We start from the raw sequence: 18,984 nt of genomic DNA, 5'->3' as shown, positions 1-18,984 counted from the left end.
TTGAGATTATAGAAAATCTGGACTATTGAATGTTAAGCGTATTGATAACTTACTAGTGTACAGAAGATTTGTCGCCCAAGTGGAAATATATACAGTATTACAAGCTAAAGTGACTTGTCTTTTTGAGGAAGACTAGTAAATTGTGTGGCCTGATTGATATGTATAATAATACATAATTCCGGTGATCTATACCTTTTATTGAACTGTTACCTTCCTCTGTGTCTGCGCTGCCATCGACCCGCTGCTCTGTCCAGCTGTAACCTGAGTCACATTGACTGGTGAAAAAAATCGAATCAATCCAATCAATCAACAATAATCTAGTTTTGACACGACTGCATCAAGCTCTTAAACAACACAATGTCCGTATCACGTTTAGTGGGCATTCTTTTTAACTGCCCATCTTTATTATAGTATTTTGATCAGGTACCATGTATATAACAAATCTACATTTTCTTGTCAAATTAACTCATTTGAAAATAAGGTAACTGATTTCATTGAACTCGGTTGAAACTTCGAAACTGAAGCGTTTTAAAGGCATGTAGTTTCCTTTGGAGTCAACATTGTTGACAATTACTTTGAAATGCAGGTCTTGCTCTTACAGTCTATGGTGTAGCTACATAGAAAACTTCCAAACAGAGTAAAGGGCCAGAACTTTGAAGGATTAAAGCTCAATCATTTAAATTCAAACCTAAATAAATCGACAGGGTTGCAAAGAGCATGCTGTCATTCCACAGATGTATGGAAAGCTATTTCAGTGGGGGGGGGGTGGTCTTTCGCTGCCAAGGACTTTGGACTAGGTTCCCAGATCATCCTGCACAACGTACAAGATGTAACTCCTGACATTTTATTATATATATGACAGGAAAAGTTCTGTGATACTTATACAAGGGCTTGAAGGGAATGAACCTTATGTGATGTTTGGCATTATTTGTTAGTAACTAACAATCGCCTTCATATTTGTAATCAACTTAATTTATGTAACATTTAATTCCGTAAATTAACAAACCATTTGCTATTAATACACAATGCTTGGTTTTACCTTAGTTACATCTCTTCAGCATGTAGCATTTCCAAATGAATACCTTAACATCTCAACATGTGGTGGTACACACTGAAGATCACAGATGTGACAAAGTCGTTAACACTGATTCAGAAAAACTTGCATTACTGAGGGTTGAAACGTGGCCCCAGATAAAGAGCTTAATATTTACACAAGTTTCTACACGTCTTGATCGGGGGTCGTCTTAATTTCATCCAAAGAGTTTTCTGCTGCCTTTTCCTTTTCCTGTCCATCGACGGATGCCGTTTGTTCGTTTCCACAAACCATGTCAGCGACGACCACAGTCTGAATATCAGGTTGTGATTGGTTGATCTTGGTCTCTGAAATTGGAGAAAGAATCGTCTGTGACACAGCAGCTTCCAGGACGGATGACGTTGGAACAGCTGGGATCACGGAGACCGATGCCAATGTAGCGTCAGAGACAGGAAGCGAGAGAACTGAGGGTATGGACAAAGAGGAGGTGGAGGAGGCCAAGGGGATGGGATGAGCCATAGAGACAGGTATAGAGAAGGGGATGGTGGAACCATCTAAGGAAATGAGGTTGGTGCCTGTGCTGTCAGTGGTCATGATGGGCTGGATATGCGTCCCAGGTGGCACCTCGGTGTGGATGACGGTGATCCCGCCCTGACTGACCAGAGCAATGGTTCCATGGCTGGTCCAATCAGACGAAAGAGTGACTGGCTCGGCGGTAGCCACAATGGAATCTGTGGTGGTTTTACCAGCAGCAGCAGCAGCATCATCATCGGCATCAACAGCACAGGTGGCATCAGCGGGAGTTACAGTGTCACCTTGTGCACCAGTGGAAACAGCGTCACCAGCCGCAGCTCCTGCTTTTTTTGTCTTTCCCTTAGGGGTGGATTTGGGTTTCTTGTCCTCCACATTTCCCTGCAGAACCACCAGGTAGGTTTTCCAGGGTGCATCGGCGTCGTGAGTCTGAATGTCAAAAGAGCTCACGTTAGTTTTCATAGCAGTCAAAGCACTTTAAGCACAACTTATCCGGCAATAAGCATGGACTAGTAGCCCTTAAACCATTAATAAAGCTTCTTTTTTTTTTATGTGTAGGTCCAGTCAAAAAGCCAGTTTCAGCAACGCTGTTCCCAAACAGTCACATTTTTAAAAACAACGTTCAGATAGAACGACGATAGTAAGGTAGGCCCCACTAACCATAGCGTGCCTGCGGAGGGTGGACTTGTCTGTGAAGGTGCGGTTACAGAGGCCACACATGTAGGGCTTCTCCCCCGTGTGGATACGCTGGTGCCTCTGCAGGGCGTTGATCTGGGTAAAACACTTGTGACATTCTTTACAACTGTACGGACGCTCGCCTAAGAGGGAACACACACATGCAGGTGGAATTAAAACAGGAGGACAGGGAGGAGGTTGAGGTTAAAAGCAGATGATCCCCGTAAATGAGCGTAAAACAGAGAGTGACTGTTCATGCGGTTACCTGTGTGTGTCTTTATATGCTGGTGAAGAGAGTTCCTCTGAGCAAAGCCTCGGCCACACTGTTCGCACTTGTACGGCTTGACGCCAGTGTGGATGTTTGAGTGGTGCCGGAGGTATTCTTTAGACGCAAAGCTTTTCCCACACGCCTCACACATGAAAGGCTTCTCTCCTGACAAGCGAAAAAAGACACAGGGAAAGAAACATCATCTTCACATGTGGTCGGACATGTGTAGATAGCAGTGTGGGTACAAATCCTAAAGGACTACTTAAAGGGACAAATAAAGAAGATAATACAGAGATGTGGACAGTTGTAATATTATGTCCGTCTTACCTGTGTGAGATCTCTTATGATAAGCCAACATGTGCTTCTGGGTGAACCTGGCTTCGCACTCGTCACATGCAAAAGGCTTCTCTCCTGTGTGAATCCTACAAATAGGAACAGTTTAGACCTCAAATATATACACACACATAGTATTTGTGTTTATAAATAAAACTCCCAGCTATCATCACATCGTAAATACTCACTGGTTTTGTATATTTATGTCCACAGTTGATGATTGGACAGATAATAGACTGTTTTATAAAGATGGACGACATGCGTCTCGATCACCTCCTCCATGTTAATTGATGGGATATGGACCAAACTAAAACGTTAAAGGACCCATCAAATACATTTTTCTCAAAGATAGATTCTGTCGTTGTAGGTGGTTCTTATAACTCTGCTGTTTTTTCAATTTTTCCAGTAAGTTTGGTTAAATTCAGTTGTTTGATGCTATAACAACAAGGTCAAAAGTCAAATGCCACTGCGCAGGGTTCGGCTCTAGACGCGCTACATGGCAGCGTTCGAATCCGGGATCTTTTAGTTTCATGTTGTTATTTCGGTGGGAGGAAGTAGAGGCGCGTCACTCATCTTTATATACAGTCTATGGGACGGACAGGGAGGACCATATAAAAACCTGTGTTTTCTGTGCGACACATTCTCAGACAGAGCACTCTGGGAATTTGTCCTAACAGGTGAGTATTGCTCCCTCAACTTACTTTCTTCTTGACTTCCCCCCAAATACAAAACTACAACCCTCTGGTTTCCATCGTTAGCATTCACCCGGCTCCAATTCTCACTTGACTGTCATCATCTGTGAGCTCCGTACCTGCGGTGCATCTTGAGAGCAGCATTCTGGGTAAATCTGGCGCTGCATTCGGTGCACTCATACGGCTTTGCTCCAGTGTGTATCCGCTCGTGCAGCAACAGAGCCGTTTTGGAGCTGAGCGACTTTCCACAGTCGGGGCAGACGTGACGCATACTGCTACGTTCATGCACCTGAGAAGCAACAGAAGGTGGGAGAGAAAGGTGCAGATCAAATATTTTATCAGCGAAATAGCTCTGAATTGGACTTTTAGATGGAGCAATTGTTTCGTGCATCCTCACCTGTCTCTGATGGCGGACGACATCCTTCTTCCGTTTGAAGGTCTTGGAGCAGGAGGCGCAGGAGTAGAGTCTCTCGCTGCTGTGGACGTGCTTCTCGTGGATCTTCAAGTTGCTGCGGTTGGCGAAGGTCTGCTGGCAGGTCTCACAGCGGTAGACCATGTCTGCTTTCACTCCGTGGTACGTGCTGGGCAAGAGATCGGGAATGGGTCACAGCAATTTCGAAAGTGTATCAGAACTACTTGCCTGTCTCTGAAAACACTGAAGGTATACAGTATGACTTGTTGGTTCCTTTTGGTAATAACGTATTGAGCATGCTGTTAAGAAGCTGACTGTCTACTCTAAGACATTTGACTGAGTTGTCAGAATCCACCATGTAATTACCCTTTAATCCCTTCTCCCTCTTTCGTCCTCATCTAGACAGGTTATTGAATTCACTTATTGAGTGAATTTAGGTTTTACCAGATTCTTAACAGATCATAAATTGTGTTTAACAAAGTAGGACACACTAATGACCTAGAATGACACTGGGTAGAATGCATACCTCCACCAAGGCCAAACAGTCCCTTTATGAATCTAGATTTAAAATCACTGACTCCAGATTTCTATTTGGACCTGCACCAATTGCACAACTAGTAAATGAAAATGTTGGAAAAACACCCCCCTCTCGCCTGCTTATCTAGAGTGTATCTAGATGGTCTTGTTAGTGGTAAGTGTTAGTGGTATCACACTAGAATACCAACTCTGAAATTATCAGGATGTTTGATAACCAGGTTGTGAGCTTGCCATCAGCTGGGTGTGAACATCATTGGTGAAAATGTGCATTCAATAAATCTGAAACTAGTCCCATCTCCTGTCAAATAGTGGATTATAATAAACAATGTCACTGTTAGTCCAGTGAGTTAATCTGAGGAGAACTACAATGTCCAACCTGATGTGCTTCAAGTAGCTCCTCTCGTAGTGGAAGGTCCGCTGGCACTTTTCACACTGGAACTGGGCTTTGGACGTTCGTTTTGACGTCACCTTGGACTCTCCCTCTTCCCCCTCCTCCTCCTCGTCCTCCTCCTCCTCCTCATCCACAGATAACATGGGGTCTTCGGGATTACTTTGCACATCGTCCTCGTTTTCACAGTTGTCTACATCAAAGCCCGGCACTCTGCAAGAAGACTCATCGCCTCTCTCCGCTCCGTTCTCTGGCTGAGCCTCGACTTCAGTCCTGTGCTCACACTCCTCTGTGTCTTCATTGGCAACTTGGTTTTCACTGTTCGAAGTTTCTCTCGTAGTGTTCAGACGCTTCTGAAGGATTCGGCGGCTGGATTTCCTCGGCTGCGACTGTCCCCCTTCGCTTTTTCCATTGGTCACTGTTTTGCTCACCCGAGATGTTTTTGCGGTGACCTCCTTCTCCGAGCTCTGTGGTGAGCGCTGACGCTTCAGAACTAGCCTGCCCAGCTGCTTTTTCCCTTTGGGCCCTTTCTCTTTATCGTCACACTGTAAATAATAATGATCCGAAACATGTGATGCAGGCGTTTTCTTTTTAGGGGGTTCTAAAGTCTCAGCACGCATGGCCTCATCACAAACCTCTGACAGATCCCTACAGTCCAACAACTCTGCCGCTGCTTGCACATCAGCGATCTTTTTGCTGGCCACTTCCACTTTACCCGTGTACACAAACTCCAGAAACTTGGAGAAATCGTCAGAATGCACATTTGAGAGGGAGATTGTGTCTCGGGCTACATCCTGGATGAGAAGGGTGTTCTTGAAGTAGCCACTGGATGCTGCGAGCACCACCTGATGGGCCCGAAACTCCTGCTTGTCCCCCTGGAAGTCTACGTGCACGGTGACATCGCACAACTGGCCCTGCAGCCTCAGCTGATGCAGAGAAGCCAGGATGTTTTCATGGTGCGACCTGGAGGTGAGCTGGACCACTTTGCGCCTCATGATGCATTTGAGCATTCTGTGCTGCGGACAGAAAGAGAAAAAGGAACGGATACTTGTAAGGCGTATAAGTAACCTTAACTTCGCAAAGGTGGTTATTACACAAAAACACACAAAAAGTATCTGGGTTGCTTCAAGCACAGACGTTTGCATGGTTGTTGTCTGTTGTTTTGCCCTTGAACTTACACATTCCCCCCCTTAAAGCAGGAGCAACTTTGACCTCTGGGCCCATTGAGCTGCATGTGTGCCCCTTCTGATCCCCCTATCGAAGCCCCCTATGTGTCCTAGTCTCTGCAATATCTATGTATTAGGTTATAATTACTTCTGGCAAGGAGGTTAAGTTTTAATCGTCTTTTATTTTTGTGTATACAGGATTATGCAAAAACTACAGAATGAATTATCATGAAACTTGTTGGGAAAGGACAGAATTCATCCATTCATGTATGAATGTGTGCAGTTAGCTGAAGACCAAATAAAATTGAATGTACACGTGGTTTCGTGGGGAGACTGATGGGTCTGGGTGGAGGTATGAACTGTGCTGAGTCACGTTTTATTTGTGATCACAGGTGAGTTTCATGAGATCGGGGGCAGTTCTGCTGGCAGTGCGATTTTTGTATTTCGTATTCACGTCACTTCTTATCTTGAGCAGTAGTTCGAGTAATTCATGCATCATCACTACTGGGGCTAATATTAAGGCAACGATTGTTTCCCCATGAGCAAAAGGGAGCAGCTACTATTCAGCTAATGCTTGTAGAACTGTCTTTACAAGACCAAGTGGATCTGAAACACGTTATACATGCGCATCTAAAGCTCCTCTACCAGGTCAAGGGAGTGAATAGGATGTTTACTCTTCATAATGTCCACGGCTAGGATACTCAACAGCTAACAGCAGAGCCACGGACACGATGCTAAACGAGCTAGGTTAAGCTAACGCTGACTTAGTTATACAAAGCAAATCGAAGGAGATACATGACTCCAACCCGGGACGTGTGAGCAGCAGCAGCAGCGGCTCAGCGAAACTACCGCATAACAACAACAACACGGAGCAAGTTTTTCTTACCGTAAGCTTGCTAAAATGGCAGCCCTTCACAAATGCTCGCTGCGGCGGACGGTATATTTCCTGTAGAAATTGCTCGCGAGACATCCGGTGCCGTAGAGGCTGATTCCGGATCAGTTCTCCGTCTGCGATAAAGCTGCAACACCAGCGTGCCACCACTGCTCCTGGATCAGTGTAACGTGTTCGTTCACGAACACGCAACGCAATTTGTCGATATTGAAGAGTAGCGCCTCGCATTGAGGGCATTTCTGGGTTTAATGTCAAACTAATGTATGTAGCTAGTGTTAGCTTGTTCTTTAAACAGTTTACATCTATATTTACCTTTACTATTTTCAAAAACTTGGTTGGCTATAAGAAATGTGGCCTAACTTTAATGCAGGTGTCTGAGAAACGTTAAAATGCTACCTAATGCTAAAGACGTTCAAATAAGACTGAAACTAAGAATATTGAGGACCCATTAAAGCCCAAACAAACTTCACCAAAACAAATTTCACAGTAAAGGCTTTTACATTAGCTAATGTTAGCTAGCTTTTAAATCAGATAATGATATCTAGCTAGTTTAACACGCTTCAATGCAAAATACTGTATACATATTTGGTTTTGTTTAAATATTGTTAGTTTAAATATTATTTGAACAGCTTTAGCATCAGTAAGTTCCATTGTAACGGTTCTTTCACACTTCATTTAAAGTAAAGCCACATTTCTTATAGTCAACCCAACCGTAGCAAATAATACAGGTTAAAAATGAAATATCTTCAGAAACTGTTCAAAGTTTAAATAATGTCACATGCTGATGTTACCGTAAATTCTCAGCAGAAGAAACCAAAACTGTATTTGTTGTTGCACTGATGCCCTATGGCCACACGGGGGCGCCGTTATACAAAGGCAACCGTGATGTGCTTTGCACGTATTGGTTGGGGGAAAAAGACAAGTTTACATTCTTCAGCATGACCAGTTTTCACGCTGATTACTCTGATTCTAGCAGAAAGTTCGACTGGGCAGAAGTACTAAACTATGTGCTGTACACTTCTTATTTTATTGTAATAGCAGTGTTATGAGATTGGTACCAAACCTAATAGAAAACAGGTCTGACACACTGAAAGATTTAAGCGAACTTGTTTACATCCACAGCGACATAACTCAAAAATGCATAAAGCGTGCTGTCATTCCAGAGGTGTCTGGAAAGCTACTTGCGGAGTCACTGGGGTTCAGCTCCTGCAGCTGCCAACGGATGTTTTTCTTTCTCTCTCTCTCTCTCTCTCTCTCTCTCTCTCTCTCTCTCTCTCTCTCTCTCTCTCTCTCTCTTTCAGAGGAAATCCATATACCTTACATTTGTCTTAATGAATTCTGCAAGCTAGCAATCTCTCCTCAGTTCCGGTGACTCATGCTGCTCTCTGGACCAAAGCTGCGCAGACAGACCCCGGCCCTGACCTGGAACACTGTGTTCCCCTGTCTTTTATCTCATTACTCCCTTGTAAATCACACACATAATATTTTATAGATCTGTGCACTGTTCATAACTGGTGCTTTCTGGTTCATGTGTCCCTGGAAAACTACCGCACTCTATTCTACATGTGCAGATTTAATCATCTGTAACTGAATGCTCATGGGAATCAAAAGTATTTGCATAGATATGAATATGCTATGTATTATGGTAAATAAGCCCAGAGTTTAATAGAATGCAGAATTTGAACATTAATGAGACAAGTCATACAAATAAATTCTTGGTTTCCATCAGTGCAAGTTCTGACATGACTGAGGAAAGGAAGGAAAAGATTTTTCACTTTGGGCACAGTAGTGGAAATGCTTTTCTCAATTTTATTTTTCACACTGGACTCAGTCTCATAGAAATGTCATAAAAATGCTGTCAGTTCAGGAACGGCTCCAGTAAAATGATAAGATAACACATGCACGTTGGGCAGTTATTGTAGTTACTCGTCATGTGCAGCCAGCATTGTCATGTGGAGCAGAATGTGATTTTTTTTTTTTAAGTTCAGCGGCTACAGATTTAGGTCATTGTCAGACGTAAGCAGGTTAGTTGTTGTGATGTTGTCACAGGACGCTTTGTCAGATTAAAGACCAAGCAGGGAAGCAGACTTGAGGTTTCTACATTTCGTCACTGGTTGACACGTGTAATCAAGGGAATGAACTCTCAGCGCGTTGCGTCACCGAAATAACAAAAGGTCAAACGGTCGTCTCAAAAACATGTCCTTTTCCCGCAGTGAGGGATACTGGCTGACTTTTCACATTCCTCCAGGGGCATTTTGTGTCATTCAGGGGTGAGCTGGGGGGGAGGGGGGGGGGGGGGAGGGGTTGTTGCCTCAGTAGCCAGCTGCATCACCAAGTGGTCCAGTAACATATTAAATTCCCACAGATTCATCATCACGTTGTCAGGGGGGGAGAGAGAAAGGGTGAGGTGAAAACACTTTGGGGGCGGGGGGGGGTGAGGTGCAAACACTGTCTCTAAGGCGATGAGCTCGGCAAACAAGACATTTAGTCGACGATGGGTCGTGTTTGCTCTGCTATGGGTTGACTCCTCCACAGAACCCCGAAAAAAAACCCAGCCCTGTCGCTCCACAGTGCACAAACAGCCGCAATAAAATATGCACTGTGCAAGAGGGCAGATCTCAAAACCAAGGCCGGTTTGAATTTGAGGCTACACATGCACACGGCGCAGGAAGCAACAAGAAAAACACAGAGGAACTCAGTGAGTTCGGTGTTGGTGGTTGTACAGCCCCGGCTTGGTTTGCGTGCTGGCTCGTACGCACGCCCTAATTTGGAGGCAGCGAGGGTAAGTCAGTCAGTCAGTGTCCTCGCAGGACCTCTCCCAGACTCATAATCCCCGGCAAGATGAACTTAACCAGTGATGGTAAACAGCAGAACGATACATGGAAGTGCAGACACTGGTGGTCCAAGAATAACCGCAGCATTCTCTTTGTGCCCGCCCATACGACCACACAGCCGATGCCAGACCAATCGAAAACCAGTCCAACTCAGTCTTCTGTGGTGGCCCTCTCTTCCCCGCTCCAGTCACTGAACTCGGTTAAGAGAAAACATGCATCGTGAACTTTGTATAATCCGCTTAGACTTTTTTTAACAATAGCATGTTTCTGCTTTGACAACGGGAAACATTTAATTGATTGAATGCGGATTTGGAGAGTGGTTTAAGTAAATGGACATGGAGCTCCACCCATATTTATATAAGTAAGAAATTGGCAGGAAGCACATATTATAGATGTTTTTGTAGTCTTGTCAAGGCCAAGGTTGGTTTGCCAGGCTACACACAGCAGTCCGGGCCTGTCGATGGTAGTCTCTCATAACACTTTCCCCTTTTCCCTTCTTCTATCTTCCCCTTCTTTTTCAATGGCTGGATGCCACACCACACTCAGCCTATCCAGAATATCGCTGGAACCCCTAAAACCTCAGAGGAACATCAAGCAATGATTCACAAAAAATGGCAGAAGACTCTTTCGGGGCCAGACACAGCGTTTACCGAAGACAGAGGCCGCACACAAGATCAAATATGATCACAACACGCAAGGTCAAGATCCTATGGCCTTGCTAGTGGCCCCAGGGATCCGCCAGTCGGAAGCTTTGGTCCGGTCTGAGATATTTCAACAGTTATTGAATGGTTTGCTGTAAAATGTGGCACCGATGTGTACGGTGCCCAGAATCCTAATGACCTTATTGGCTTTTCATCTCGTCCAAATGTTTATGTTTCCATAACTTTGCTTTATGAGCGCTTTCAAATATCATGGCAATCGCAACACCCTCAGATTCACTAAATGTTTACGAGTAAATATAAAGTGTTAGTAGATGGTGAACAAAGTTAACGTTCCACCTGCTGCACATCCGATTGTTCAGTCTCGCCCTGAACCTCTTCCCCCACATTGCACTGTGACAAATAACTTCACCTACATAAAGTAAATTCAGTGCAAAGAGGGAGAAGCCTATGAATGGTGTCTGTCCTCTTCCCCCTCAAATAGACTCAATTTCACCGAACAGAGATGTTTTCTCTCCTCGCGTCGGCCTCGCTCGGAAAAAAAGACTTTCCTTTCATTGATGAAAGATAGTCAGAGATGAAATTACTTTCCAAATGGCCTCTGACTCACCATCTCTATTCCCAGTGCTCTCGCTCTCTCTGTCTGTCTCTCTCTCTCTCACACCCTCCCTCCTTCCCTCACGCCCTCCTCCACCTTCACTCGTCCTTGCGAATGTTCTACAGTATCTATTGTAACTGTATATGCCACTTAGCACTTCAGACGGCAGACAAACCAGCTCAAGGGCGGCCTGCGCCCACTCTTGCGATGCTCATAAATAGACTATTTGTCCAGGCTTACCAATCACCTTACCCACCGAGCCTGTGTTGGTACTTAGGGACATGGAATAGGTTGCACCAAAATAGATCCGTTCTGCTGTGAGCGGGTGGATTCGGGCCTGTAGCCTGCAGCTATAGAGACTAGTGTGTTCAGGGAGACAGCAAAATGAAAGATTGTCGTGCCTTTTTTCAATGACTCACAAAGTCGATCCGTTTATAATGTGTTGAGACTTTTAACAAGCGTTTGCAATCTGCAGCGCACGCAAACAGGTGGTGTCACCTCCGCAGAGTTTCCCACAATGCAACTCTCTCCCCGCGACTGCGTGGGGACATGACCATCAGCACATTCCTGGAGAGCTGGATCCCCAGAGGCAACAGTTCCTCCTTCCTCTCTTCCCTCCCTTCCTTCCTGTCGCCCTCTTGTCCTCTCCTTCACTTCCCGTGGATTGCATCACTCGTCTGCCTCCTGGCCTCCTCTGCTCGGATCCTTTAATCACATATGGCACGCATGCACGCTCACACGCAGAAGCACACCACTGACACACACACACACACACACACACACACACACTGTGGGCAGAGGGCACCCTAGTCAAATCCTCATACTGGTTTTGTGGCTTCAGTTGGAATTTTATGGCTGGTTTGAGAGGAGAATTCTGGAGGTTTTCCAGCTGCTCTCCAAAGACTCTACTCCTCTCTTTCTCTCCCTCCGTTTCTTTGTTCCTTCCCTTCACCCTCCCGCCAACCCCACCCACACCCCACCCCCCACCCCCCAGTTCCCCAAGCCCCGCTCTACCCACTCGCCCTCAAGGTCAGAAATATCCTGCGGGTTAGGTTTTGATCCCCTTGGATATGCCCTTGCTCCTTCCGTCTCTCCCTTCCTTTTCTGTCTCGCTTGTGCTCCGCTAAGACACACACACACACACACACACACACACACACACACAACCCTTACTGTAAGTACGCTCCACTAGTCCAAGTATTCCCATACAGGAAACACAAGTTTGGATCAGCCTAGGCAGGTCTCGGTGCCTTGCAATTGCACACTCACACACATGCGCCTTCTCCCTCCCACCCGGGGTCAAGAGGCTATATATTGGGGAAAGAAAAAGTCATCATAGCTCTCTAAGCTTAAGTTGTCATCCGTGAGGACCTTATCCATCTTAAATCCACTGGTTCAGAGACAGTAAATAAAAGAGACTGATCCCTTACTTCTCCCTGTAGAGTCACGGTCCGTGGACTGCACCGGCCCCAGCCAGGTTGGCCCTGCTCCTCTGGCTTCTCTGAGTTGTGTAACATGGCAGGGATCCAGCACTTGTGTAATACCAGGGACCTTGGCTGGCTGAAAGAATGCCAGTTCAACCAGTCATCCTTCCATATGGAGGAACACCAAGTCTTGCTCATTAAACCCTGATCCTGACTCTTTCGTGAGCATCATTTTTCTTCTGTGCCCTTTTTTTTTTATGTCACAGCACTTGTTGAATGTTTGTAAAAAAAAACAAAGCATGGGCCCACTTACAAAAATATTGCTCTGTAGTGCCTCTAGTGGTCAGAATCCCCACGGTACAACTTTAGTCTTTGCAAGAATGTACGACATGAATGCACCCCAAAAATTAAGCCAAAGCGTCTCGATCACCACCTTGTGCCTGGCTGCACCTGCCTCCTCCATGTTAGTGAATGGGACACGTCCACAAATTAATGGTTTCTGTCTTGTTTATAGCAGTCATTGGTTTATCCCAAAGAGCCCTACTTGGCTCGTCTCAAATGGTCCCAATCTGCGAAAAACTAATCTATTACATCCATTTCACATTACACTTGAATGCACTATGACACAGATAATGTTATGCAGCGAAACAGAGAGAGCACATATTGAACTAGGATGTGAATAACAAATCCCTCATACAGTTGCTCTCTGCAGGGTCCACAGTGATTTCCTGTACCATTAACAGCATTTTGTTTTAGATTTTTTATTCAGGAGAAAAAAAGAGCGTCCAGGTAGTCTGTACGGCTCTGTTATCTTCTGTAACCACACGGAACAGGCCTAATGAATTTCTGTCACCACTTTGTGCTGGTAAAACAGGCTGAGCCTCCAGGTGTGCACCCAGGAAGTCCTGCTGGTTTATCTGGCCTCAAGCTGAGTCATCCAATTGTGGGGACAGGAGATTTGAAAGGGATCGCCATGGCGCTGTTTCCAATTGACGCCTTAACAGGGAAGAAGAAAGACTCTCCCAGTAAAATAAACCACAAATAGTTCTCGAGAAACACTGCACCCCGCCGCTCAGTTTCAGCTTGTTGACACAGCGGCTCAGGACAGATTGTTTTTCAAATACGCAACCGGCTGTCAAATTAACTTTGGAGCTGCCTCCCAATGGTCTGTGTTTTTTATACTGCATTTGTCCATTTTCTTTGGGTTGTCTCCCAGAAGTGGCGGAGACCACAGACATGAAAATACCTGTGAAATGAAGCCCGGCCATACGGCAAACTGGCCCAGCCCATATAGTATATGCTGCCTGTCGACATACAGTTAGATGGCAAGAGCGTTTTTAATTATTCTCATCAGGGTTTTGATAATCTGACACAGTTTATTGTTTCAAATAGGCTGTGACGGTGTGATTTCTGCCGACACCCGTTTTTCTTTCCAGAAAAGGGCCTCGTGAGATAAAACACAAACGCACACTGGGTGAGAAAACGGAGGCCTCGAAGTAAGAGCTCCAGTGCTGACCTATTCCCTTTCTATGCTTTGTGGATAATCACACAATCCTGATAATCCAAAGAAACACAGCGTTGCTTTAAGAGCCACCATTTTCTCTCTGTGTGAACCCTGCTCTCCCTCAACATCCTTTTTGAAAAAGTCCATAAATGGAGAGGAGAGGGGAAAAAGAGTCAGAGGGGGAAACTGGCAGTGGTGGTGGTGGTGGTGGTGGTGGTGGTGGGGGGGGGGGTTGCAGATCTGACAGGCTGTTCCAGCGATGAGACCCATGACTGACACATTTACTGCGGAACAAGACCAGTATGTGAGTGTGTGAGAGGGATAGGGATAGACGCAAGGAGTGAGAGGACGAGATAGAAATAATGCAATCGCTCTATTTTGCTCTCCCACTCTCACACGCACACACTCAGAGACAGTGTGATGTGAACACACAGTGTCTCTTTCTGTCAGCTGAGTGAACTCACGTGATCCGCCAGCTCACTAATTTCATTCCACCAGGGGCGGGGGGGGGCACAGGCATCTCACCAGGCCTGTGATCTCTTTATACTGGGAGTGCGAGCCCCGCCACAGACACCGACGGGCCACTTTTTCCATAACGAGCTCTCATTTGATCCGCTGCCACCGAAAGGGCCTTCAGTCTGAGACAACTGTCACTGTTTATCCATAATATGGCGATAACAGGGCCCTCCTCTGTGTGGTGGTGTCAGATGAGCGGAGCGTGGAGGAGATTGTCAGAGGAGAGGAGAATGATTCATTGTGCAGCTCTATAATTGTATGATCCAGCATTTTATCGTGGGCATGCTGGTGAGATCATCCCCCACCATTAGACCTGGAGCTGGACCTCGGGACAGTAACATCGTGCATAGACTTTTAAAGGATCCAATCAGTGGTTCTGCACGTCTCATCTCATTAATGGGATAGTTCATCCAGAAATGAAACTTCATTCATTATCTACTCACCAATATGGCGATCGAGGGCTGGGTGAAGAGTTTGAATCCACAAAACACTTTTGGAGTCTCAGGGGTAAACAGTGTTAGAGCAGAATCCAATACATTGAAGTGACTAGTGACCAAATCTTCAGATGTAATAAAACAACAGAAAAAACACAACATGCCTGTATACTGCCTGTGTGGTGTCATCCAAGGGTCCGCAATCACTGACATTCATGTATTTGCTAAGCTAGCGGAAGTTAGCACATCCAATCAGTAGCTGAAATTACCTCTTGAGACACCTAAAGTGTTTTGTGGACTCAAACACCAACCATCTGCATAGTGGTGAGTAGATAATGAGTGAATTTCCATTTCTGGGTTGAATTTGTCCCTGTAACTACGATTTACAAATCCTTCAATTCCACCATTTTCCACAGAACATGAGAGTATGATTTATCTCCCTCCTCTTCCAGGCTGCCACTGGTTTCCATGTATTTCCCCTCTGTGTGAAAATCATTTAGCAGCCGCTGCAAACTTCTCTGAACCAGGTAATCAATCTGACCATTTTACTCTCTTGTCTTTTTCTTCAACCGTCTTTTCAAATGTCATATCACAGATGTACTTAGGTACAGTTGATGGAGGGCTCTTTAAATCCTTACTCACTTCCATGATCTTTGAATGAAGCAAAAGAGAACATGCGTGTTTCTTTCCTTCTTTCTGTATTGATACATGATATGTTATGATGCCAAAAACTTTATTTATCCCTCATTGTTCTTTCCTTTCTTTCTTTCTTACGATATGATACAATACAAATAATACAAGATGGATACTTCATTAATTCTTCAACTTTTGATACAATATGATTACGATACAAGATACTTTCTTTCTTCCATCTTTTTTGATCAAAATTCATTCAACACTATAACTGTAGCATTTAGCTTTCCTGGAATAACCTGCATTGATTAACCTTGACATAAACAAACCCCTCAAAAGCACTTGATATCATTCAACAACAACAACAACAACAGCCACAGCATTACTGAGGTGATATCACTGCTTTATGGCCACGTGATATTTCATGCATTATGTATGATTTACCTTCATGTCCGTCCTTTGGCTCCCTTTGGAATTGTGTCAGGTAATTTCTTTACGATAAATCAAAACCTGCACCAGAGACTATTGGAGTGGGATTACAGTATCAATTACACTTCATTAGTTGGACATAGTGCGCCTCCGCCTTGCTCAGAGTGCATGAGTGGTAAAAGGCACGAGGACGGGAGAAGAAACGACTGGGTACACAGGTAGATGGACAAAATGATCCAGATTGCCTCATTAGAGGAAAAGCACGATGTTCCCGGTGATCCGAGCAGAGCCGGGGTTGTCATGGCGACCGTGCGGCGTTGTCACCGACTGCTTCCGCGGGGGTTCTCGTTTCTGTCGCTGCACATTTGTTCTTCATCGGGGACACTCAGATCACTGTTGTTCTACAGCACGAGGCGATGAGTCATACTCGTTTTCAATTTTTTATTATGTTGCATCTGGAGCCAAAAAGGGGTTTAGAACGCAGTGATACACATGCACTTCCACAAAAAATAGGAGATACATATACACAACACAACAGATTTAAAAAAACATACACATGTCCAATCGTCTCTGTGCACATGCAAAACGTGCACCTTTCAAATCGCTTTCAACAACGTTTAGGATGTGAGGGTTTGTCAGTATATGACAGATGTGCACCGCACCGTGCACTTCTCATTTCTGAGTGCTTATCTTTCTGTCTCTCTGACTTTGTGTTCCGGGCGGTTTCCCCTCATTATATATCAGGTAGATTATGTGCTTTAATCGCCCCTTCAGTCTCACAGATCAGCTGATGTGCTCAGTGTGTTTCCTGCTTATCTAGGCCACCAGATGTCAAAATCCGGGGCTTTATAGAAAAGGAAGAGAACAGCCTTCTCAGCACCAGGCAGCGATAGGAGATGACTGATGTGGAGGAGAATGCCAAACTCTGAGGAGGAGGGGGGGGTTATGAGGTATACCGGAGTTGTAGTTAGGGAGGACAGCATGCGTAGGACACTGCAGGACACACAATGACACGCACACACAGACACACCCCGAGGTCCAAGGTAGAACACAGTGATGAGTGACTGTCTCATCGGTCTGCTGCCATGGCCTACAGCTGTTTCATCAAAGCGTCCCTTCTGCTGGCACCTCTTCACACACACACACACAAACGCACAAACGCACACACACACTAACACACACACACACACACACACACACACACACACACACACACACACACACACACACACACACACACACACACACACACACACACACACACACACACACACACACACACACACATCATATGCCTCTTGGTCATTTATTTCTCTACCCGCTTGATCTGTCTGCTTATCTCTTCAATCTCCCCCTAACTTGGATGGACACAAACACAGACACACACACACACACATACACACACGCATGCACACACACACGCACACACACACACTGGCATTAACTACATATGGCTTAACTTCACTTTGCATTCCACATATGGATCTATGGAGGGAGGATAGAAACATATTCAAGACATTTGATGTGGATTCTGTGTCAGGGAGAAATCCTTTAATCATTACAATCCCTCTACAGCAGCGTCTTCCCCCAGTGACTCCCCCTCCCCACGTAAAGATCATGTGCTTTCCATGTGTATCACTCTTGAAGTATCCATATTTGCCAATTAGTGTTTTCAGCGTTTACAACCAACCGAAGAATCGTTACAGAATGAACAGTAAAACTCCAGTGTGTGCATGGGTTCTGTAATTCCTGTAAATTAGACCCGTTTGTCAATATTAAAGACCATGGTCCCATTATAAGTCCTGGTTATTGTCACAAAGGGAATGATGGTTGTTAATTCTCTCTTTTGCAGCTTGGCTTTTTTTCATGGCGGCATCGTGCAGGACAAACATGCTAACTGGGCCAAACGTCCCTAAATTCGGTCCACTCCTAGATTGTGCATAAAGATGGACGACATGAAAGCGAAGGGAACTCATCTTGATCGTCCCTGTTAGCTGGCTGCGGAATGAGTCATAAACCAAGCCTACTCCATGATAATGGATGAGACATGGTTAAATCAATGTGGAGCGTGTGTATCAGTGGGACCTCAATACCACAGCTCCACACCATGAGGCTGACCCATTTTGAAAGGCTTCTCCAAGTACGTCCATCCATCCCAGAGAAACGGAGGCTCCAACACTCAGATCCATCTCCGTCCGATCTGTCCCAGAATCCATTCTTCAGTGTCGAAGCGTTTTTCAAAGAGATAATGGGGCCGACAAGCGTTGAGGAGTCCAGTGCTTGAGTATCATGCTTCAACTCATCCAAACAGCTAACGGTTCACATGCTCGACAACCAAGGGGCGTTCAACTTCAAGCTCTGTTACTAGGCAACAGCGATAAAGGCGGGACGAGCAGGTGACAGAGATCACAGAAAGGCTCTGACCAGACGTTCTCATTTCAGGACCGAGGACGCAGCCCCTGAATTAAGACTAATCTTATGGGTCCACTTTTATTTCAAGTGTCTCTTGCCGGGAAGAATAGCAGCCCTGCTCACGTTTGTTCTGCTCAGTTAAACCATGCAGCAGTATTAGTCTTGTTAATATCTCAGCACCTTTAACTGTGTAGTTCAGTCCCCCCCCTGTCTCCTCTATGTATCTGTGCAGTTTTTGCTATGCTCCTATTAATCATATTATAACAGAGTAAGATTGGGTTGATTAAGTAATTAAAACATCTAATGTAAAATTAATGTGAATTCCATAAATCTTCAACCCTCTTTCGAAACCGCTTCGATCACAAGCAGATAATTCAAACGGGAAAGACCGGGGCAACTGCCGCTCCGCAAATCCATCTGGATCCATCTTCCAATGCATTAAACGAACTAATGAGGTGTGAAACTGCCTGTTAAAGGCACTGATTGCAAAGTGCGGGGCGGCTTCCACAACAGGACAGCATGTAAGATGTGAAGGCAGCCACTTTGCAGCCAAGTGCAAATCAAACATCAGTTAACAAGAAAGTCGGAGTCTTGCATGAATCTCACCGGAGTCC

General features: G+C 45.2%; 1 protein-coding gene across 2 annotated transcripts; it reads right to left on the bottom strand.

The window, feature by feature from the left end:
- Window positions 1–798: 798 nt before the first annotated feature.
- gzf1 (GDNF-inducible zinc finger protein 1) lies at window positions 799–12,537 on the bottom strand. Of its 2 annotated transcripts, none has more exons than XM_062411117.1 (8): window positions 12,449–12,537; window positions 4,858–5,885; window positions 3,930–4,113; window positions 3,652–3,821; window positions 2,835–2,929; window positions 2,505–2,672; window positions 2,225–2,382; window positions 799–1,993 (listed from the first exon to the last, which is right to left on the bottom strand). In XM_062411117.1, the coding sequence occupies exons 1-8, from the start codon at window positions 12,533–12,535 to the stop codon at window positions 1,220–1,222; spliced, it is 2,664 nt and encodes an 887-aa protein (XP_062267101.1). In that variant the 5' UTR covers window positions 12,536–12,537; the 3' UTR covers window positions 799–1,219. The 2 variants fall into 2 exon arrangements, with proteins under 2 accessions (XP_062267101.1, XP_062267102.1); XM_062411118.1 differs by lacking the exon at window positions 12,449–12,537 and adding an exon at window positions 6,922–6,963.
- Window positions 12,538–18,984: the final 6,447 nt, after the last annotated feature.

The sequence above is a fragment of the Platichthys flesus genome, chromosome 18 (assembly GCF_949316205.1).
Source record: "Platichthys flesus chromosome 18, fPlaFle2.1, whole genome shotgun sequence".
Classification (NCBI taxonomy): Eukaryota; Metazoa; Chordata; class Actinopteri; order Pleuronectiformes; family Pleuronectidae; genus Platichthys; species Platichthys flesus.
The sequence above is the reverse complement of the archived record's forward strand: the minus strand, read 5'-3'. Positions and strand labels throughout refer to the sequence as shown.